General features: G+C 44.7%; 1 protein-coding gene across 7 annotated transcripts in view; it reads right to left on the bottom strand.

Annotated features, from left to right (window-relative positions):
* Positions 1-1,367: 1,367 nt before the first annotated feature.
* Positions 1,368-23,484, bottom strand: part of AP4B1 (adaptor related protein complex 4 subunit beta 1) — a 59,029-nt gene continuing 36,912 nt past the window's right edge. For 4 of the 7 annotated variants that reach the window (XM_075615308.1, XM_075615307.1, XM_075615310.1 and 1 more), the window contains 4 exons: positions 19,785-19,888; positions 12,545-12,752; positions 10,483-10,761; positions 1,368-1,923 (listed from right to left, as the gene is read on the bottom strand). In XM_075615308.1, the coding sequence (XP_075471423.1) occupies positions 1,499-1,923; positions 10,483-10,761; positions 12,545-12,752; positions 19,785-19,888 (1,016 nt within the window). In that variant the 3' untranslated portion in view covers positions 1,368-1,498. Of the gene's footprint in view, positions 1,924-2,025; positions 2,093-10,482; positions 10,762-12,544; positions 12,753-19,784; positions 19,889-23,484 lie in introns of all 7 variants that reach the window. The other 3 variants (XM_075615314.1, XM_075615311.1, XM_075615312.1) reach the window with 3 other exon arrangements.

The following is a 23,484-nucleotide window of genomic DNA, read 5'->3' on the forward strand; positions in this document are numbered from 1 at the left end:
TTGGCACTTATACAGTACATATATACATATTTTGTGGGGGCTCAGGGGTTCCCAAAAAGAGCTTTCTGGGGTTCAGTGTGCTTGTTAACTTAATTTCAGCTGTCTCAGCTGTTGGAGGTTAGTGGCCCCTCCTTCCCAGGTTTTAAGCCCGCCCCTCCCCACTTTCCAAGTCAGCAGGTCCCTTTCATTTTACTGGATATAGATCCAATGTTGGTCTTTCTCCCTCCTAATAGAGACAAATGAGAATTTTAATCCTAAAAGAGGTATATTAGTATTTTATCTGGTAGTGTTAGGACCTGTGGACAGGGTCTGCCTTGTCGTGGCTCACCGGCTTACAATGCTTTGGCCAAAAGGTTAAACTAAATTACCCTTTTTCAAGAGAATAAATAAGTATTTTACTGTGTATGTTTGTCATATTGGATGTAGCATTGGGCTTCTCTGTCGCTTGTTGTATGGTCTTTTGTCGGGAATGCTTGAGAGTAGCGGGTGTAATAGTCTGTCACTACCAGCGCATTGCCTATACCTCTTGAATCGGGTTAGATACATAAGAAGTCCATGCAGACTAAATCCATTGGGCCAAAGCTTTTGAGATGACCCATCGGGGCTGCACGGGTGGGTAGTGTCCTTCGTTGTATGCACCTTAGCCATTTTCTGCAATGCCGTTTTATGGACTCCCGCATCTTGGGCCAGAAGAATTGGTCTCTTATTAACCCGAAGGTCTTATCCACCCCTAGGTGTCCGTGATCATCGGGCAAGGATTGTAAGACATGGTACTGCATGCTTCGGGGTAGGAACAGCTGTCATCTGTCAGGATGATTGTGGTAGGGGACGACCCGATAGAGTAGACCACTCTCTATTTCGAATTTGTCCCATTCTCTTATGAGGATGACAGTGTCGGTGGGGGCCCGTTTCACCAGGGATGGATTATTCTGATGTAGGGCCTCGCGAATAGCATTAGCCACTGGATCATTAATGGAGTCTTTGGAGAGGTATACAAGTCACTGGGTACTCAAGTAAAATAGACTTACTCTCATACTCTTCTCAGGGTCTGGCAAGACTTACTGTACCTAACACCACGTTATTGGAAGCAAACGCAATGTTGTGCTATCTTAACGTACCGTTAAGCCTATGCTGGCGAGATAAACAACGGCTGTTATTTTTGCATGTAATTAGCTTTATGGATATGCATTAATCTCAGGAAAAATAACGTCTGTTATGTTTAAAATTATGTCATGTTAGCAGAGTATGAAGCAGAGTATACAATGTGGATCTGGTCTTAAGTGAGAACTGATTACCAGCCATAATATATTGGATTTTGAGCTACCTTTTTCCACACATAACATACAGTTTTAAAAAGAATCAGTGAGCACGGAAAACAGACACTGTATTGTACAGTATAGGACATACATTTTAAAAAATGCAGTGGGAACTGTGCTTTAAATGTGAGTCTGGGACAACACAAATTACATCCAGCAGTGCAATAAAGTCCTGTCCTTTATCAGGACCCGGCCAAGACTGTTCCGATTGCGGTCTTTAGAAGTGAAGCAAAATTCTGGAGGGCAGCCTCACTCCTCAGGCTTTGTTTCACAGTAGTCTGCAAGGACAGTGTATCCATACTGAGTATCAGCTCTGTAAGAAATAAACCTCCCTTGTGGTCCTGTGCATAGAGATAGCATTTCCACGGCTGTGAACCAGCCTTGCTCTTAGCGATGGTGTAGATGCTGACCAAGTGTAAGGCGGTTTGCAGGGTGTCTGGGTGCACATCTTCCTTCCAGTCTATGGTCAAATGACACGCAGCGTCTACAGCGGTCCAGCTCTTCTCAAACAGCTCTGGGGTCATTGCAATGTCACAGATTAATGTGAGGTCAGCAGACTCTGGCTCAACTTGTAGATCACCAGAATCCACTGCTGAACGAAGATCTGCTACAAAAAAAAAGTATATCTGTATTAATGGGGATGCAGTCCTGCTTAGAAATAAAGACTAATATCTATAGCATATTCTGCAACATAACATTTGTTTCCTACCTAGTATATGGTTAACTTTTTCACTGACTAATTTGCAGGCCCCTCTGGCGGCTCGAGGTATGCAAGTCTGCAGATGCATCAAGGGAACAAAAAGGAATTTGACTTATCAAGATTCTAACTTCTTATAGCTCTAACACAGCAGTGCACACCAAGGGTCAACAGCCCCTCCTCCTTTGTAGGACTAGCCTGCAAACTTCAAAATGTGATCTCTCCTTCCATATCTGTCCCACCATCGTTCAGCCTTCCCTGTGAAAATACTTAATTACAACAACCCCCAATAGAACCACCGTGTAGTAGAAAAAAAAGAAGAATGGATGGAAAACACTGCAGGGACGTGCTCGGAAAAGAAAGGAGAATTATAGTAAGTTAAATTCCCCCTTTCTTTGTCGGCTTTACACAGCAGTGAAAACCAAGGGATGCAACAAACACTGTTAGGAATGAAAAAAAAGAAGCAGATTAAGTGTCTACCACCGCACTTTCCTGTCATAAAAGGTCTCTGCTAAAGATGTAATGTCTTATAGTAAGTGTGACAGAGTGAAGTCAACTCCTATCAGTTACGCCTGGGAGACATATGTCTGAGTGCTTCATCCAGCACTCATAAGGGTTAACTCAGGTGGAAGTTAGGAAATCAGGAGGCAAGCTGACACCTGAGAGCCAGCAAGGTAGAAAAAGGATCATGTGACTGTCAGTAGCTGCCCTGCCTTAGAGAGGAGCACACTGCTGCGTGAGCCCTTAGCCAGAGGGATTTCACCAAAGACTACTTCAACCAAAGTAAGGATTATTCATTTGTTTACTGACTGCTTAAAGTACCCTTATGGTTTGGTTAAGGTTTAGCCAGCCAGTCTGCTAGATAGGTCTGCTGTGTCATTAGTCAGTTTTTCTCCCAAAGTGGAGCAGGATTTATTTTGTTAAAGGGACAGTGTACCCGCATGTTATGTTGCTGTGGAGAAATAAAGCCACTGAACGTTTTCATTTATCCTGAAACTACACGTGTGGACTGTTCCCTGACCTCGGCTACAGGCCGTCCTGCCACAGGTGGTGTCAGAAGTGGGATGTTGGACGGGCCCTGTATCTGAAGGGCCACACACACAGACGGAAAAAAAAAAAAAATGGAGACAATTTTTTCTCAGTTCCTTGAGCAACAACTCCAGCTAGCAGAGAAGCAAGCTGAGCGACAAGCCCAGCAAGATGAGCGACAAGCCCAGCAAGATGAGCAACAGGCCCGGCGAGAGCAAAAGCTACTCCAATTGCTGGCCGGAGGCCCAGCCCCAGGCAGACCAGGGATTTCAAATAATCCACCGGTGATGCTGCATAAAATGAAGCCAAACGAAGACCCAGAGGCATTTTTCCTCACTTTTGAAAGGGTAGCCACGGCCCACGGCTGGACAGTTGATCGCTGGGTAACGACTCTGGCTCCACTCCTCATAGGGGAAGCTCAGGCAGCCTACCAGGCTCTTCCAGCAGACGAGGCCATGGACTATCAGCAACTAAAGGCTGCTATTCTGAATCGCCTAGGCCTCACTCCAGAGACCTACCGACAGCGGTTCCGGACAGTGAAATATACAAACAGAGACAGACCCCGGGTCGTAGCCCACCGCTTAGTAGACTTATGTACCAGGTGGATACAACCGGAAAAACATGACAAGGCAGAGATCCTTGAACAGTTTGTGATCGAGCAGTTCATACAGGTACTGCCCCCCTCCTCCCGCTCCTGGGTAAAAAGACACGATGCATTTTCCCTGGATTCAGCGGTCCACTTGGTGGAAAACTTCCTGGGCGACGACACCCAACAGGATAGCTGGGAATGGCCGGTGCAAACACCAGTTGCTTCCGGTGATAATAGAGGCAGGAGAGCAGACAATCGAGGGGTCTACAACCCGCCAGCTCGGGAGATCCAGTCAACCCGATCGGAAGACCCTTTCCCATCTCGGAGGGTTCCTGGTACAAACTCCCACAGAGACGCCCGTCCTGGGTCCGAGAACACTGGATCACTCAAGGGAGGCCGCCACCCACAGTATTCCCCGAGAACCTGGACTCCTGTCACCCACCCGGTGGAGAGGATAACCCCACCAACCAGAAGGGAGGATCCCATCCAACAGCGGAGAGGTCCAAACGCCGAGCCCCGTCGAGCGCTTCCGCTGACGACCGAGGTTGCGGATTCAGGAGATGATGAGATGGACTGTTCATATGGCAGAACCACTGCCACAGCTTGTATCCGAGGGGACCACAATCCGTGGTTAGTCCCAGCATCTCTGGAGGGGACAAAAGTAAATGCCATGCTGGACTCGGGCTCTGGAAAAACCCTGATCCTAGAGGGCCTAATTCCAAGCAATAGACTATCTTATGGCTCTCCTTGGAATATCGAGTGTATCCATGGGGATACAAAGAGATACCCGACGGAGAACGTTCTACTGCGTATCCAGGATCAAGAGGCTAGCCTACTAGTGAGAGTTGCTCCCTGGCTACCTGCTCCTGTTCTACTTGGCCGAGACTGGCCCTACCTTGAAACATTGTTGGCCCCTACTCCTACGGAGCCTACTTCTCTGGTACCGGAGAAGCCCGGAGAATTGTTCCCTTTTCCCCCAGAGATTTTTCCCCGTAGACACCATGTCCCAAAGACACGTAAACAGAGACGTGTGGAAAAAGAGGACTGGTTAAGAAAGGCTGGGACTCTTGGTAACATTAGTCAGCCAAAAGGACTGCAGGTCATGGCCGGGGATGACCAGGGTGGGGAACAGATAGATACGGGAATTTTGCCAGACCTGGATCTTCCTGACTTCCGTCAGAGGCAGAGGGAGGACCCAGCTCTGGCTAGACAATACGAGAAGGTGGTACAGGTCAACAACAAGATAATGGATGAACAGGGTGTAAAAGTGTATCCACATTTTGAACTGTTGAATGACATTTTATATCGTGTGAATAAGGTTACACAAACAGGGGAGGTCATTCGACAGATGCTAGTCCCTAAAGCAGCGGTGCGCAAACTGTGGGGCACGACCCCCAGGGGGGGCGTGAGACTGCCGACGGGGGGCGCGGGGTTTACAGAGGCCCCGCGCGCTACCCGAAGGCACTTAAATTAAGTGCCGGGGGAGCTGCAGGGCCTCTGTAAACCTAACTTACCGTGGCTCCGGCGGCTTCCTCCCTGCGTCGCCATGGCAACGCGGCGGCAAAATGACGCTGGGAGGTCATGTGACGTCCCGTTGCTATGGCAACGTGACGTCATTACGCCGGAGCGCGGGTAAGTTGGGGTTGGGGGGGGGGGGCGCGGGAGTGAGGGGACAGCCGGCAGGGGGGCGCAGGGAAAAAAGTTTGCGCCCCCCTGCCCTAAAGGGTTGATTAAAACGGTGTTCACCCTAGCCCATACTCTCCCATGGGGTGGTCATTTGGGCAGAGATAAAACCACGGACCGCATCTCGTCCCGGTTTTACTGGCCAGGCATACATGGTGACATCATGAAACTATGTGAGACATGTCCTGAATGCCAGTTAACTAGTCAAAAAGGACAGAAGCCGGCTCCCTTGGTTCCTCTGCCTTGGTAGCCATCCCATTCGAGAGAATTGGGGTAGATCTGGTCGGACCTTTAGAACCCTCTGCGAAGGGACATAAATTTATACTCGTTGTTGTAGATTATGCCACCAGATATCCTGAGGCCTTCCCTCTGAGATCAGCTACTGCTAAACAGGTTGCTCACAGGCTGTTAGAACTGTTCTCTAGGGTAGGACTTCCCCAAGTAATGTTAACTGACCAGGGAACAAATTTCATGGCAAAGTTAATGCAGGATATCCTGAAGTTATTGGAGGTAAAATCCGTCCGGACCTCAGTCTACCATCCTCAGACTGATGGATTGGTAGAGAGGTTTAACCGTACTTTAAAAACCATGCTTAGGAAGTTTGTGGACACTGAAAAGCGAGCTTGGGATGAACTTCTCCCTTTCCTGTTTGCGGTACGAGAAGTTCCCCAATCATCTACAGGCTTCTCCCCGTTTGAGCTCCTATATGGACGCCAACCTTGGGGTAATCTCGACCTACTGAAGGAATCCTGGGAGGAGGAGCCCTCCCCCTCCAAGAATACCCTTCAGTATGTCATAGACCTTAGAAATCGCCTAGACATGATAGGTCGGTTTGCTAAGGAAAACCTCAAATCTGCTCAAGAACGTCAAGAAAGGCAGTACAACCAGAATGCTCGCTTGAGGGTCTTCCAACCTGGGGACCAAGTGATGCTACTACTACCGACATCAGAGTAAACTCCTTGCGAAATGGCAGGGTCCTTTCCAAGTTCTCCGCCGCACCGGGGAGGTGAACTATGAGATCTCTCAACCAGGGTCCAGGAAGGGTAAACAAATCTACCACGTGAACCTCCTGAAACCCTGAAAAACGATGAGATCGCTGTTCATCCACCCTCGGGAAGGAGAGACGGATTGGGTCCACAGCTTCCAAAGGGTAGTACGTACAATGACCATCAGGTTCCCATGGGAGGGCAGTTAACAACGAAACAAAGGTCAGACCTACTAGAATTATGTGACCAGTTCCCAGATGTTTTTTCGGAGCTGCCAGGGCAGACTGATTTAGTGTCCCATAGGATTGAGACAGAACCTGGCGTAAAAGTACGGTCCCGTCCCTATAGATTGCCAGAGGGCCGAAAAGACCTGGTAGAGAGGGAGATAATAGACATGTTGGAATTGGGCGTGATCGAGGAGTCCCACAGCGAATGGTGTAGCCCTATCGTGTTGGTCCCTAAACCAGATGGGAAGGTGAGGTTTTGCGTGGATCTGCGAAAGGTAAATGCTGTATCCAGATTTGATGCATATCCAATGCCTAGGGTGGATGAATTGCTTGACTCGCTTGGTAAAGCAGAGTATATTTCCACCCTAGATCTCACGAAAGGATATTGGCAGATACCTCTAGCGGAAGAATCCAAATGCAAAACTGCCTTCGCCACCCCTCTCAGTTTATACCAATTCGTCACTATGCCATTTGGGTTACATGGGGCTCCAGCCACGTTCCAAAGGTTAATGGACAAGGTACTACGACCCCATAGGGCATATGCCGCGGCCTACTTGGATGACATTGTCATCTATAGCAGACACTGGCAGTCTCATATAAAAAAGTTAAGGGCAGTCCTAACGTCCTTAAGAGAAGCACGGCTCACTGCAAATCCAAAAAAATGTGCCCTGGGTAAATCCACTACAAAGTACTTGGGCTATGCCGTTGGGGGAGGGATAGTAAGGCCACTAGCTAGCAAGGTGGCCGCCATAAAGGAAGTCCCCACCCCACAGATAAAAGACACAGGTCCGCTCCCTTTTGGGGTTAGCAGGGTATTACCGGCGGTTTATCACCAATTTTTCAGAAATATCTGCACCCCTAACAGATCTGACAAAAAAGAGTGCCCCGACCCAAGTTAAATGGTCTTGGGAGTGCCAAGACGCCTTTGACATGCTAAAAAAGTGCCTGTCAGAGGGCCCCGCTCTTCGGAGCCCAGATTTTAAAGAGCCCTTCATCATCCAGACGGATGCCTCAGAGGTAGGACTGGGAGCAGTGCTGTCTCAGCAATTTGATGGTGTTGAACACCCCATACTGTTCATCAGCCGGAAGCTGTTCCCAAGGGAAGTGAGGTATTCCGTTATTGAGAAGGAGTGCCTCGCTGTAAAATGGGCAATTGAGGCCTTGAGACATTATGTTGCCGGAGTACACTTTCCCCTGGTCACTGACCATGCGCCCTTGAAGTGGTTAAACACCATGAAGGACACAAATCCAAGGTTGACCAGGTGGTATATGGCCCTCCAACCCTTCTCTTTTGATATTCAGCATAGACCTGGAAAGGACCATGGAAATGCTGATTTTTTGTCAAGAGAAGGAGTAGAGGGTCGGGCTTCAGTCGTGTGGGACACTAGCCACACACAAACAGGGGAGGTATGTGACAGAGTGAAGTCAACTCCTATCAGTTACGCCTGGGAGACATATGTCTGAGTGCTTCATCCAGCACTCATAAGGGTTAACTCAGGTGGAAGTTAGGAAATCAGGAGGCAAGCTGACACCTGAGAGCCAGCAAGGTAGAAAAAGGATCATGTGACTGGCAGTAGCTGCCCTGCCTTAGAGAGGAGCACACTGCTGCGTGAGCCCTTAGCCAGAGGGATTTCATCAAAGACTACTTCAACCAAAGTAAGGATTATTCATTTGTTTACTGACTGCTTAAAGTACCCTTATGGTTTGGTTCTGGTTTAGCCAGCCAGCCTGCTAGATAGGTCTGCTGTGTTATTAGTCAGTTTTTCTCCCAAAGTGGAGCAGGATTTATTTTGTTAAAGGGACAGTGTACCCGCATGTTATGTTGCTGTGGAGAAATAAAGCCACTGAACGTTTTCATTTATCCTGAAACTACACGTGTGGACTGTTCCCTGACCTCGGCTACAGGCCGTCCTGCCACGGTAAGCTAATAGGGCTTAATAAGAGAGACTAGACAACGTTGCTGCTCTGCATAGGTTTCTTGAGTCCAATCTGTTCAAGATGCAGAGATTGCTCTGGTTGAATCTGCCTTAATAGGATGTAAAGGCTCCCCTTTGAATGCTTCATACGTCATATAAATTGCTTTTTCTACCCATCCATCTTGCAATGGTGGACGTGGCATTGTTTTTCAAATTTTGGTTCAAGAAAGAAGAATAACACATGACTTGTTTCTCTAAAATCTACGTTCTTGTCCAAATACATTTAAAGAACCCGTACTATGTCCAAATATTGTCATCTTGTCTCCAATTCCCAGGATTTAGACAAAAGAGTGACGTATAATCTCAACATCTAAGTTTAAATATGACAACTTTACTTCTGAATTGCTGTGGTGTTCTTAAAAGCACCTTATCATTTCGGTGCACACTAAGGCCAAGATTCACAAAAGGGTACTATGCTTTAGCACAGGGGCACGCAAACTTGGTTTGCGGCGCACCCCCTGCCTTACCTCCTCCTATGGCCGCCTCCTCCTTACCTCGCGCGTTCACGTCACGTAAACCGCGGCATCATTTGACGTCACGTTACCAGGGCAACCGTGACTTCATTTGATGCCACATTGCCATGTTCACGCATCCTGAAGCCGGCTGAATCCCGGTAAGTAGAGGTTGCAGAGGCCTCGCGCGGACCCCTGGCATTTAATTTAAATGCTTTGGGGAAGAGTTTGGGACCTCTGCAACCACCCACGCCTCCCCCCCCCCAAAAAAAAATCTTGCGGCCCTCAGTTTGCGCACCGCTGCTTTAGCACACCGTTACACCCATTCCTGTGGTCATTTTCCATAATCTGGTATATATTTTTTTTGTGTAGAATTCTTCCAGGATTTCAACAGCATCTATACAACCAGTCCAGAGATTCAGTCACTTTTTAATCTTTCTCGCACAATCTCCAGACAGTCAACTGCAGATTCCTTGCAATAGACAAGTTAGTGGACTGTGAAGCATGAGGTCTTCCCTGTATAGTAATACTCTTGGAGGCTCCAATACCATGTCCAAAAGAATTAAAACACGGTTCTTCTGCGCTAATAAAGATTGTTGTTTTGGGAGCTGAAGATTCAGACATATCCTGCAATCATATAGTAAGCCTGCATTTACACTGAAGTAAGAACATGCAATTGTACCAATAATCATGCACAAAGAATAAAAGGGGAAATATACAATTACTGATCCTGAGGAGCATGCTGCATTAACAGTAAATAAAACTGTGCAGAGAAAATGCCCAGGCGGTGTACATGAAAACTGTTCAGGGAGGCCAGCTGAAAAGCAGAGGTGCCACCAGACAAAACAACCTTGCATTTATATTCCTTGCAAAAAAATACTTCCGTGTATGACGTCAGCCCGCCTCATACATTTGCGGTAACAACACTAACTCTGTATTCCTGGATGCTCTGAAAGGCACCTTCTTGCTGGACATAGTATGGTCACAATGGGAAAGACTCCTTCCCTACCTATCCCTGCATTGACGGGACAATCACACCCGAAGGAGAACTTCCAATGACCAGACAAATTACCTCCAATAGCGGAGAGTCTAAAAAAATAAAATAAACATAAGGAGTCGCTCATCTCAGCCAGTCCCATAGCAGAGCTGTGGAAGGAGAGGTCAGAAAGGAAGGAGAGGTAAAAAGTTGAAGTTTGAAAGAAGGTCCTACAAAAAAGGAGGGGACTGTTAATCCTTGATTTGCACTGCTGTGTGAGGGCGCCAAAAAAAGTGTGCCCTTATTGTGTGATTTAAAGCAGAACTCAATTTTTGGAGGGAGATAGTAGCACGGGCGTGGAGATGGTTGTATTGTTCAAACGCACGGCTCCTGTTGCAAGTTGTCAGTAAATTAACCGTAAAATCTCCCAGGATTTGGTAACCATGGCAGCCATATTTAAAAGTTATACTTCTTAGTAATTGGCCACAGTTGAGCTCCACAGGATCCCCTGGTTCTACTAAGCTCAGCAAAGACTTTGATTTGCTACTTACCTGTTACTAGCTGGTCTCCAGCATTACTTAACAGACTGATGTCACCTCTGGCTGAGCTGGCAGTCAAGGATACCCAGTGTTTTTTTTCATACAGAGCCAGTAGGGTGTTAAAATCCGATACCCAAGTGTTAATAGGTTGTTCCGTCCGGTCTACCAAGACGCCAAGGGATGGGTCAGATTTTAGGCTGCACAGCACCCGTTTAACTTCTTCCACACCAGCAGATAGAAGTCGATAGTAGAAGAGACCACGATCTCGTACGGCCATGTTTGTCTCCTCCTCTAGGAGTAAAACAAGAGACACACTTTTAGTGGCACTGGAACTAGTGGGGAAGCTAATGTATAAACAAATTTAGGGGGTCTCTATTCTTTCCAAGTCAGTTAAAAGTGCAACATCTCCCCAAATTTTTTTAAATAAAGTCACGGAAAATTGCAGCAAACTTGTATTTTTATTTTTTATTCTCCTTTTAAATTCCTATTTTAAATCTTCTTGGAATGCATTATATTCTTTCGTTAATGCACAATTTTTTCCATAGAAAAAATAAACAGCCATTTTGCACCAGCCTCAAAATACCTAAAATTACAACCATATATTTCTGGAGTTCTACAGCATATAAAAATGAAGTCACAGTACAGAGCATACAAAACAAATGAGAGGTGACGTTAACAGCAAACTGATGAACCTTACTTGGGTCTTTTGACTTTGATAGGATTTAATGAGGGTAGTTCAACATTGGAGAAGGGGGGATAACTTAATAACCAAGCCTCGACAATTTTCTAATTGAAATAAAACAAAACTTTTATTTTAGCTTAGGTCATACAGATGGTTTAAATAAAGTGATATAAAGAAAATAATGGGCGAGATGTATGTATAGTGACGAGAAACAGTTGGTGAACCCCATGATAATTACGGAAATTTCATAGTTTCTGCATGATAACCTTCTTGAATCAAGACCAGTCTTTTCTTAAATATCCACTGGGGTTTATATTAACCATTTTTTTTAATGTCTTTTGAAACAAAATGATGTACGAATTAGACAAAAAATGAACAATTAAAAGTCGGGGTACGTACAAAAGTGAAAATGAATGGGGTTAAATAGAATCAGGTGTTTAAATAATTAGGTAGATCTTTAGGAGTGAGTTTGGGAGGCCCCACCCTATATAAAGATCAGAAACTTTGTGAGTTTGGTCTTCACCATACAGATGTGTGTAAACCGGTCATGTCACGATCAAAAGAAATCTCTGAGGACTTCAGAAAAACAGTTATTGATGTTCCCCACGGGGGAGATACCTGCCTGTAACTCAGGAAGCAGGGGGACCAAGGCTGAAATAAATGCGGTTCAGCTACGGAAACTCCCTGCTTCAAAAATATGTTATTTAAATAAAACAAAAGCAGTGTGATCACCTGTTAGAGGAGCACAGAGAGTGACCGATTCGGTCTACTCTCACTACACATCTCTTACAGACTGATGCAGCCCCGTAGGATTCACGCAGCGGGTGTCCTATTCAGAAGCAGGGATCCCCGCTGTGTTAATCCTCATGGGTCATTCCCCCTCCCAAGCACTGTTCCACGAACGCTCGACTTTTGGTCGTTTCACCAGTACGTGTTTCGGTAGGTTAGAGATACTAGCCGCTGCATCTGTAGCTGAAACACAACATTTCTGGAACAATGTTTTCTGGACAGACGAGTCAAAGTTAGAATTGTTTGGTCTCAAAGAGAAACGCTATGTTTGGCAACGGGCACTGACGTCAGTAAGGGGGAGAAGATTAGACACACCGGGAGCACTGATAATTATGAAGGGTATCTAAACTCATTGTTTGTGCACACTAACATGTAATTTTTCTTGACAAAGGCTGCTGTGCCAGCCGAAACATTGGTCCTTTGTGGCTAATAAATAGTTTGCTTTGTGAGAACCGACTAGTGCCCTTCCTCTCTATATACTCCAGAGCATAATAAACAGTGGTTTAAGTGTCTACAAGGAACTTTGAGGGCTTTACTGGACTATATTTTACGAAGAGGAACACCAGAAGTTCAAGGACCTGTTAAAATAAAGTCTTTACTCACCTATGCAATAATAAATCAGGCGTCCAAGTGTGTCCTGACACTCAGCTGGTCGGGAGAGAAAGAGTCGGACGAGGGCGGTCAGCAGTTCTATCTTTACCGTGGGAGAGGTCTCGGTCTTAACATTATCGGCATAGTCCTCCAAGACATAGGAGGCATTAGGAATTAGATCTCCGTGCATCCCCAGAAGCCAAATGAGGGCCTGCTTCCCCTGGGGATATAAGAAACAGGACCACTACTTTAGTAGGAATTCTAAATCAACACACAAATTAACAATGTGCAGTTGAAGCTGCAGGTTTTTTATTGAATCAACACAAAAGTTCTATACAGATGTAGTTAGAACATGGTCTTCTGAGAGCTCGGGGGGGAGAGGGGAGCGCTGACTGCGGTGTCCTCGGAGGGGGGAGGGAGTGCTTGGAGAGCCTGCAGGACACCCCAGCGCCACACTGACACACACTGACTGACTGACACACAGTGACGCACACCCTGACTGGAGCGTGCACACCCAGTGACGCACACACACTGACTGGTGCAGACACACACACTGACGCAAACGCGTACACACTGACACAAACGTACACACACTGACTGACGCGAACGCACACACACACACACACACCGTGACGCACATACACTAGGAATTCACACTTTAAATATAGAAGTGCAAATAGCTAAAACATGGGTCCCAAGTCAAACTTCTTGCGTTTTGACATTGAAATTGTGTTTTGATTTTTAATTAAAAACATCACCATCACAAATACAATTTCTGTGACAAAAGACAAAGAAGGTTCACTTTTAATGTGCGTGCTCGGCACACACACTTTAAAAAAAATTTTTTTAAAGGCATGCAAATGCATTGGACACGCAGAAACATTTTACGGAAAAACGTACAACAATTCCTCAAAAAGCATTAAGAGCGTCATTAGAAGTTTCAATTTTAGGTATTGTCAATAAGTTTCCCAAAACTAAAGCTCTTTTGTTGTACAAGTGCATGGCGATCTGCACAGATGGTGCAGCTGCGTTAACAGGCATGAATATTGAATTTACAGCCAAAGTAAAAGTAATTGCCCCACACGTAACTTTTCACCATTAGATGAAACAAAGAAAAGCCTTAGCTGCGAAACAACTTGAGCCAGATGTAAACAAAGTACTGCAAGATGCTGTGAATGTGGTCAAGGCGAAAGCTTTGAATAGTAGGCTTTTTACAATCATGAGTAATGAAATGGGCTCTGTTTCAATAAACTTCCTCTTCATACTGAAGTAAGCTGGTTGTCGCGTGTCAAAGTGCTACGATGTCGGTTTGACTTTTGAGGTTAGAATATTTCTTTTGTATCTGTAGAAAAGGCATACCTTGGCAAAGTTACATGCTTAAATATACTTTGACCAAAATGTTTTACTTAATTACCCTTAATTATGAGAATACATAGAAGTATTTAATGATATAATTTGCCATATTGGATGCAGCATTGGGGCTCTTTGACTTTTGTTTGACCGTATTCGCAGCTGCTCAACAATTTATAGACGAAAAATGGCTTGCAATTCTTAGCTACCTCGCTGACATATTCTAGAGATTGAACAACCTAAATGTGAGTCTGCAAGGCAGAGGAATATCTTAATCCTCAGTGATAAAGTAGAAGCTTTCCAGGAGGTATGCATATCATTATCCAAGGCTACGATAAAGAGAAGACGTCACGAGAGCAAATACAGAGGGTTCACCAAAAGGTAAGCAGAAAAAGGCAGCGCACTGCCAAAAAACGCAGGAGGCGGCTCACTTGTACAATAAAAAGTTTATTCCATAAGGGGGGTCACACATCACCCCTAAACAGCTACAAAAAACACCACACCAACGCGTTTCGGGCCATGTGCCCTTTATCAAGGTGTATGATTAAGATATGAACCGTCTGCATCTAAATACAGAGCCTGTTCGCGCCATTGAGTGACGTCACGGGTCATCAACCAATCGGCATCAAGCTCCTTTTATATATTTATATATTTTTTCTTTTTTAGTATTATGCACATCTGTTATTGATAGTATTATTACTTTTTCACTGTTTGTTGTTGTTTTGAATATTGACTGACGTCACAATTCACATAATATGGGAATGTCAATGTGAGTTTTTGATAAAGCTGTCTTTGTTGTATTTTGTTAGCCCAATGAACATGCCGTCCTTTGGCTCAGCCTATTAGAATCGATCATAGCAGTTTGCCGGTGTGTTTAACGTACTGACACAGTGGCTGGGTTTCAATAAAGCTTCGTTTGTTGAAGACTCACACACTACCCTATCAGAGCTCCCGCACGAAGGAGCTTGATTCTGATTGGCTGGTGACCCGTGACGTCACTCAATGGCGCAAACAGGTTCTGTATTTAGATGCAGACTGTTCATATCTTAAGCATACACCTTGATAAAGGGCACATGGCCCGAAACGCGTTGGTGTGGTGGTTTTTGTAGCTGTTTAGGGGTGATGTGTGAACCCCTTATGGAATACTTTTTATTGTACAAGTGAGCCTCCTCCTGCTTTTTTTGGCAGTGCGCTGCCCTTTTCTGCTTTACTTGCTCTTTGTTACCTTGCTGGTGGATCTGCACGCCTCTCAAGAAGGAACCACAATAGGACCGCACTGGAGGATGAAGCTGAATAGTGAGTTACGCTTGTGGGCTTATGCTATCACTCATTATGGTTATGGGACAGTTTATGTACTATATTATTGTGTCAATGTACACTAGGTACTAGTCCCTATCCCCAATAGGGATTATATATTTATCACTAACATCAGTGCAGAGATCCTGGCGGATATACTTATATATACACAGATATGTATATGGGACTGATCTGTTTCTGATGTGCCGGCTACTTACATCTTGCAAACCATTCATAAGCCTCAAGAATAGTAAGACCAGATTAGACTTTGCCAAACAATATCTAAAAAAGCCAGCCCAATTCTGGAACAGCATTCTTTGGACAGATGAAACTAATATAAACCTGTACCAGAATGATGAGAAGAAAAAAGTATGGAGACGGCTTGGAACGGCTCATGATCTGAAGCATATCACATATTCTGGAAAACACGGTGGAGGCAGTGTGATGGCGTGGGCATGCATAGCTTACAATGGCACTGGGTCACCAGTGTTTATTGATGATGTGACAGAAGACGAATATATATTTACATACACACACACACACACACACACACACACACACACACACACACACACACACACACACACACACACACACACACACACACACACACACACACACACACACTCTCTCACATCACTAACATTCAGGGACTATTTAACAACAAGTCATAAATCGCATACTAAACAGGGGGTGGGGGGGGTGTTAGGTTTCAGTCACAGATAACATTCCTACAGTATATGCACTGTTTTTAAGTTTAACCTTGCTTTATTTAATGTACCGTCGCCGGAAGAAGAGATCAGTGTATCTTGAAAGCTCGCACAAATAAAAGCATTTCGTTAGCCACAGAACGGTATCGTCTATTCATTTTTGAGACATATATATTTATATTATTAAAGCTACTTTTTGCATTATTTCTTGTCATTAATTTCAAAAATAATATTCTGATTGCCATATAACCAAAATGCATGTTAGACTTACACGATGGGTGGGGCGGGAGGGGGTGTCTCGTGTAGTAGACATTTAAATTTAGGGGTCTTGGCTAAAAAAAAAAAAAAAAAAAAAAATTGTGCACCACTGACATAATCCATTACCTGATAGACATTATGCAATGCAACAATGAAGACAATTATATCAGTTTTTTTATCTGTACAGTACCTCTTAAATAAACTTTATAAAGAGAAATATTGTGGATCAAGGTGGTTCTTAAACTGTGGACCCTGGACTAATGAAGCCTTTAAAAATGTATGTCAGGGTTGGCGCATGCGCGACGGCTGAACTGCATGGACGTGTGAGCCATTAGCTCCGTTCACAGCCGGCAGCATATTAATAAAAAAAGAATCAGAGTGCACAAAAACATATACCAGAACTCTCCCAAAAGCTGCCTTATCAAGCCAGGATGTCGAGGGCGACCCCATCAAAGAGAACCTCCACGGTCCTGACGGATTACTTTGCCAAAGGAGATTGAGTGCGGGCCAAAAGTCAGGAGGAAATGGCGCGAAGCGACTCTGAATCGGAGGAGGAGGTCGACAGGGAGGACACTAGCAGAGACAATCAGATAATGCGACAAAGGGATATGAGGGAATTTTGTCTGGACATTAAAAAATGTTTTCAATCAGAAGTGGCAACACTAAGAGCAGACATCTGCGGGATAGAAGAGCGAACAGACTCCCTAGAAAAAAAGATGGACGCTACAATAAAAGCCCTACATAAAACAGACAAGCAAGTGGCTCAGGTGAGGGACTCGGTCAGAGACCTCATGGACAGGCAGAAGGATGCCGACAATCGAGACCTCCGAAACAACGTGAGGGTCAGGGGGGTCCCGGAGACCGATCCTGAAGATTTTATGGGAAGGTGGCTCCAAAATCTAATGCCGGACCGCTCAGAACAAGACCTGCACCTGGACCGCTGCCACAGAGCTCTGAGGTCGCGGCCACAACAAAGGGACCCCCCCTACCCCCCCTCCGAGACATCATCGCAAGATTTCACTTTTTTAAAGTGAAGGAGACATTCTGACAAATAACCAGGAGCCAAGGGGACTTTGAGGGGTATAAGCTGCAAGTCTACCAAGATATATCTCCCACTACCCTGCTAAAAAGGAAACAGCTTGCCCACATCACCAAAGTGCTGCGAGAGGCAGGGACCCGGTACCGATGGCTATACCCGTACAGGTTGATGGTGATCCAAAATGGAGCGGCCAGCACGTTGCGATGCCTAGAGGATGGAGGAACCTTCCTTACCAAACTGGGGCTCCAGGACAAGATACCGGAGGAAGTTACTACAGGGGGTTCAGCATCGGACCTATCGTGGAAAGAAGCCAGGAAAGCGGACAAGAAGAAACAACCTCGCAGCCCAAAGTGAGATCATGAGCCAATTTCTTTCACTTACCTGTTCCAGTTGAAGCTCTACAGTTGCGAGCCCAGTTTGAGACCCATTAAGGTCAGTTGGATCACCGCCCCTCAGCCCCTGCAGCGCTCATCTGAGAATGACGGCCATCTTGGATCGGCTCCCAACCCACAGAAAACAGGGAGGAGCCGGATGACAACGGAGGAGGAGCTGGCAAATCTCGCGAGAGGTCCTAATAGGGGAATCCGTCCACATCCAAAATGGCGCCGGAGCTGGACGGAAAAGGCGGGGCTCCGGCAAACTACAGGAAGACCCTGCAGGAGTTATGGCTGCAGTCCGGAGAGGCTGCAGAGACCCAGGGGGGAGATGACAATGCAAATAAAGAATCTGCATATTTCCGTAGTCCCATGATGGGGGGGGGGAGGCTTAATAAAGATGTCGGGGTCATGGTTAACCTATAAGCGGGGAGTGGAGTCCAACATGCAAATACAAAAATAAGGAATAATCATAAAAATAAAGAAGCCAGGGGAGGAGTAGAAACATTAGAAAAATATCAAGGGTAAATTAAAAAAAAAAAAAAAAGAGAGGGAAAATAAAATACACTAAAAACAAAAGCACCTATATATAGCCCATTGATGCAGAACTGGGATATGCATGCATCTGCACAAGCTTACCCCAATAAGGTGGGTGGGTGCAATAGATGCACACCCTCAAATACGCATGTGGAGATGATGTAGACGGGTGATTAGGGATAATGTTGAAACACATGTACGGTTATATACTTGCACACATACACATGCACGCACAGAGCATACTACTCTCTCCTCCAGGAGGTTAGACCCGCAAGTAATAACGGGAATCCTGATGTTCTCTCAATAAAGACCACATATCTAATTATCCCTCGCATAACTGCCTAAATTGACGGAATAAACAAGCTAAGGGAATAACAGGGGGAAGGGGAACCCAAGATATGGGACAAGGCATAGGTTAAGAAAGTTAAAAACAGGGTCTAAATTAAGTAATAGAGTTAAAATTAGGATCTAAATAAGGTGGGGTCTTAATTAATTAATAAATGGTGTTAAATAGAGTTAATTAGAGTTATTAGTTCAAATAGAGAGCAAATTGAGTTAAAATAAACAAGGAATTAGGCTACAGCTAAATAAGAGTGGATTGCGAGCTAAAATGACCCGGGTGTATAATAGCAGGATAGGATACAACCAGGATTTAGATAGCAAATGCCAGTCAGCATCAGTAAATATACCAGGGTACTTAGTGGGATTGGGTCCCGACGCTGGGTACAGAAAACGTAAGAAACATACAGAGGATCTAAAGAGGTAAGACCAAAAGCAGAGAGGATGAGGTAAGACAGGATACGGAAATGATGCTATAAGACAGAACATCAGACGCAGTCGCTGGCTGACAATGTGGTCTGGTCGTCGCTATGTGCCTACAGACTCGGTCCGGGGCCTACACCCCGGGTAACGAGAAAGTCCTTAGGAGGAGTGGGAATGGAGCCACCAGGTCAGAGGGAGGAGATCTGGGAGAGGTTCCAAAAGATTCCCATGTCCCGAAGGCAAGGGAGGGGCAATGGTCATGGGCCATTGATTCCCTGCCAATTCAATGTATCTTCCCGTATGTGTCCTGTGTCCCTTTTGTGTCCTTCCCCTCCCACCCTACCTTCTGCCTAGGTGGTGCAACGTTGGAGCTTGACGAGCTGCGGGACATCGCAGGGAGGCGGAGACCCCCCGGTGACGCCCCGACACCTACCATTGAAACACGACTGAAGATAGGTGAGAACAGGCTCCTTGATAAAGTGTATGTTTACACGAAACGCGTAAGAGGGTGTTAAACCTCCACTTTTAGATGGATCAATAAAGAAGACTTTTTATGATCTTGGCTTGGGACCCACTTTGGCGGTGCGCTGTTTTTTCCCCTGTTTGAATTGCCTTCTGAGACCAGCATCTCCTTACCAGGCTGCACGCCTTTACAGGACATTGGCAAAGGGGATTTGTGAGTATTATGCATTATTATGTGCTTATTGTGAGTCCAGGAGCAATCCCAATGAGGGCTTGACTTGGGTTAGTTCATTCTGACCCATTTCTTGCCCTTCAGGGATCATTGGCTCTTCTGGGGACTTTACCTCAAAAAATTTTTTCACATACCCTCATGTCAGTTATTGCTTATTTGTCAATACAACTATACAAGGGATCAAGCGTTGAGTGCCTTTATCACTTCAATTGTTATACCGCATATATATTACCTCGTTATCCTGAATGTTTTCCTCACATCCAGGAAGAGCCTGGCACACCGCCATAGTGCACTGGGGACACAGCCAAACAAGGTCTCGGAAAGTCTGTATGACGGCTGTAATACACAACAGCTCAGTTGCTCATCTTATCATCTGCTCAGTAGTATGATGTAGTATGTTACAGGATTATCTTGGATGGGTTGCAAGTTGTGATATCTTTAAATGGACCAACATGAGAGTACTTCATAAATGCAATTGCAGTATTTAGGGTTTTTCAAACTTCACAAGCCTCTTTTTCAAATGTACTGTTGACACAGGCAGTGATAGCACATTTGAAGAAAAGACCTCTGTGAGTTTTAATTTCAATAACTCTTATGTTGATCCCCACAACCAATTTGAATTTATACGAACCCAACACTGTTACACTTACTTTGCCTACTTTGAATGACAAAATCATTTTACAATGTCAAGTATTTATGCAAATAATGATGCCATCTAATAAAACAACACAATATACCGGCGCCTAGAGACATCCCATAACCCTAAGGTGATAGCTGACCAGAGGATGATACAGTCCTTAGTGTCAAACAAAGTGATCTTGATTGAAGTCTCGTGACATATGGAAATAAATAAAGAGAAAGATCATAGTGCAACACTGACACAAAATAAAATGAAATAAAAAACCACTAACCACAGACACTACATAAAACAACATGAAACACAGAATAGCTAAAAAATAAACTAGTGCTATTTATTAAACACAACACAGACAAAACCAATGTCTAAAAAGAGGAACACAAGCTGAGGGGATCTAATCCGGATAATGTAAAATTGGAATCCTACTCACAACAAAATGTAAATAATTTGGCGTGGTCAGCAGCTCAATCACTCCCTTGGTGCAAGATTCCAAGGAGGGCACTCCACAAGGTCCTTCCAGGGCTCGGACGCCACCGCCACGTTCACTGCTGCCTCGATTCCAGACCCGCTGGTTTCGTCGCACTCTGATGACGTGACGGAAACATGCGCCATCACCGGGAGTCCTAGGGCTGCACCACGAACACGGAACCCGGCCAAAAGCCTCTCAAAGCTCCACAAATGTTCGATAGGGGATTTTACATTATCCGGATTGGATCCCCTCAGCTTGTGTTCCTCTTTTTAGACATTGGTTTTGTCTGTGCTGTATTTATTAAATAGCACTAGTTTATTTTTTAGCCATTCTGTGGTTCATGTTGTTTTATGTAGTGTCTGTGGTTAGTGGTTTTTTATTTCATTTTATTTTGTGTCAGTGTTGCACTATGATCTTTCTCTTGATTTATTTCCATATGTCACGAGACTTCAATCAAGATACATTTGGACATTGTTTGGACACTAAGGACTGTATCATCCTCTGGTCAGCTATCACCTTAGGGTTATGGGATGTCTCTAGGCGCCGGTATATTGTGTTTCATGTATGTTGTTAGTGATCTGTATCGATCCTTACCACCAGACAGCCTAGTCTTTATATAATTAAAATGTTGTTTTGGTAATCACTTTTAGTATAATTATACTATATTAATTTAAGCATTATGCCATCTAATGGACAAACATGAGAACCTTTTTTTAACAGCATATATGTCCTCATGTATACAGTAGCTCAACTATTTAAAACAAAGCGGAGGAAGTTTTTCTCAAGGGAATTGCAGAGTTTTTGAAATACACTTTAATACACCATCATTAACATTGAAAATTTAGCTTTTTTTTTTTGTAACTTACATTTTTATTTACAAAATGCAATGATACAATGTAATATCCAGACAATACAAATACTTTGCCAACATCCAATACATTGTATCTACAACATCTATAGTACATATATGTCTATTCAACGTGTACTCATGAAGAGAAACTTGAGTGTGGGGGAGGGATGGGGAAGGAGAAAGGAGGGGGGGGGGCGTAGGGTCCACCTCGGGTCCATTTCAATATAATTTTTTGATTGCCTGAACGTAGTGTGTAACCTTATTTTGTTCGCAGCCTCTCCCATTTACTCTCGATAATGAGCCAATATGTACACCTTAGATCAAAAGGGTAGTGTAGCCCCAGAGGACCTCCGTCCATTCCCCCTGACACTCACTGGACAAGAACGCACCTAGAACTATAAATGCATTATTGTGGCCAAACTCACCCCTTGTATATCTGATTGGGCTAGCCACGGCTGCCACACTTTTTGGAATTTGATTCCTGTGGCATTTGCCAGGCTAGCAAGCATCTCCATTTGGTAAATGAACCAAATGTTATTCCTAATTTTTGCAATTTCTGCAGAGTCTTTTTGTTTCCACAATGCTGCGATCTTCTTATTTTCTTCTCGGGATAGCTGCTGGGTTGGTCTGTTCAGTAAAAACATCCACGGATCGAATGGTATCTCGAGGTCCAAAATTCTCTGTATCCAAATGTGAATTTCCTTCCAGAGGGGCTGAATCCGAGGGCAAGACCAAAGCATGTGCAACAAGTCTGCTTGCTCTCCACATTGTTTGGGACACAATGGGGTATACCCTTTGATAAATTTGGACAGTTTTAGCAGGGTGAGGTACCACCTCATCAATACTTTATATGCTTTCTCCTTCAGAGACGTGCAGATCGAGCTTTTCGATGCGGCCCTGAATATCTCCTTCCTGTCTGCTGATTCTAGGGTTTCCCCCAGGTCTTCCTCCGACTGAGAAGTATACTGTAGAGGCTGAGAGTATTCCTTGCCCGAACAGACTATTTCTTTGTACATTTGAGAAGTAAGTCCACTACCAGTGTCTGTTTCCAACAAACAGAGCTGCTCAAAATTTGTTCATGGGGAGAAGGGTGCTGCTTTTGTATAAAATGCTCTTATTTGGAGGTACCTAAAGAACACAGATTGAGAAATATATTTTTCTGCCTTAATTTGATCGAATGATTTCATGTTTTTCCGTACCTCAAAATCATTAAACCTAAGGATTCCCGGTTGTTTCCAAATTGCAAAATCTCAAATGATCAGTCCAGGAACAAAGTTCGTATTATCAAATAATGGGGTCATCAATGTACTCCTAGAGGTTAGCCCACACCTGAATTTAGTAGCTTCCCATACCTCCAATGAGCTGGACATTGAGGAGAGCGGCCCCCTGAAGGATTTAAGTATAGATTTGGGGGTCCAGATTAGATTGTATAATTCAACTGGAGAACACACCTCTCTCTCCAAGTCCACCCACCGCTTCCAATTGGGGTCCGTGTGCCATTGAGATAACTGACTTAATTGAGCCGCTTTATAGTATGACAACAAGCAAGGTACCGCCAAGACCCCCACCGATGTCGGTCTATACAGTATCTTTCTTTTGACTCTTTGATTTTTTTTAAACTCCAAATAAATTTGGTAATTAAGGACTGTAGACCACGAATATCTTTCAGTCTAATTGGTATCGGCAGGGTCTGAAACAGATAAAGTAAGTGATGGAGAAGATTCATTCTGATACAGTGAATTTTGCCTTTCCATGAGATGTTATATGAGGACCAAGCTCTTATGTCCTCTTTCAAAGCCCTGATTAGTTTGGGGTAATTTGCCTTCTAGAGTGAGTTGTAGTGACTAGTCAGATTAACTCCGAGATATTTGATAGAGTGGGGTTTCCATTTAAAATTGATTTCTGTACAATGCGGTGACGGCATGCAAGGCCCTGTCCGTGAACCCATAAGCCTCAAGAGTGGCGACAAAATACGG

Source organism: Ascaphus truei, chromosome 9 (genome assembly GCF_040206685.1).
Source record: "Ascaphus truei isolate aAscTru1 chromosome 9, aAscTru1.hap1, whole genome shotgun sequence".
Classification (NCBI taxonomy): Eukaryota; Metazoa; Chordata; class Amphibia; order Anura; family Ascaphidae; genus Ascaphus; species Ascaphus truei.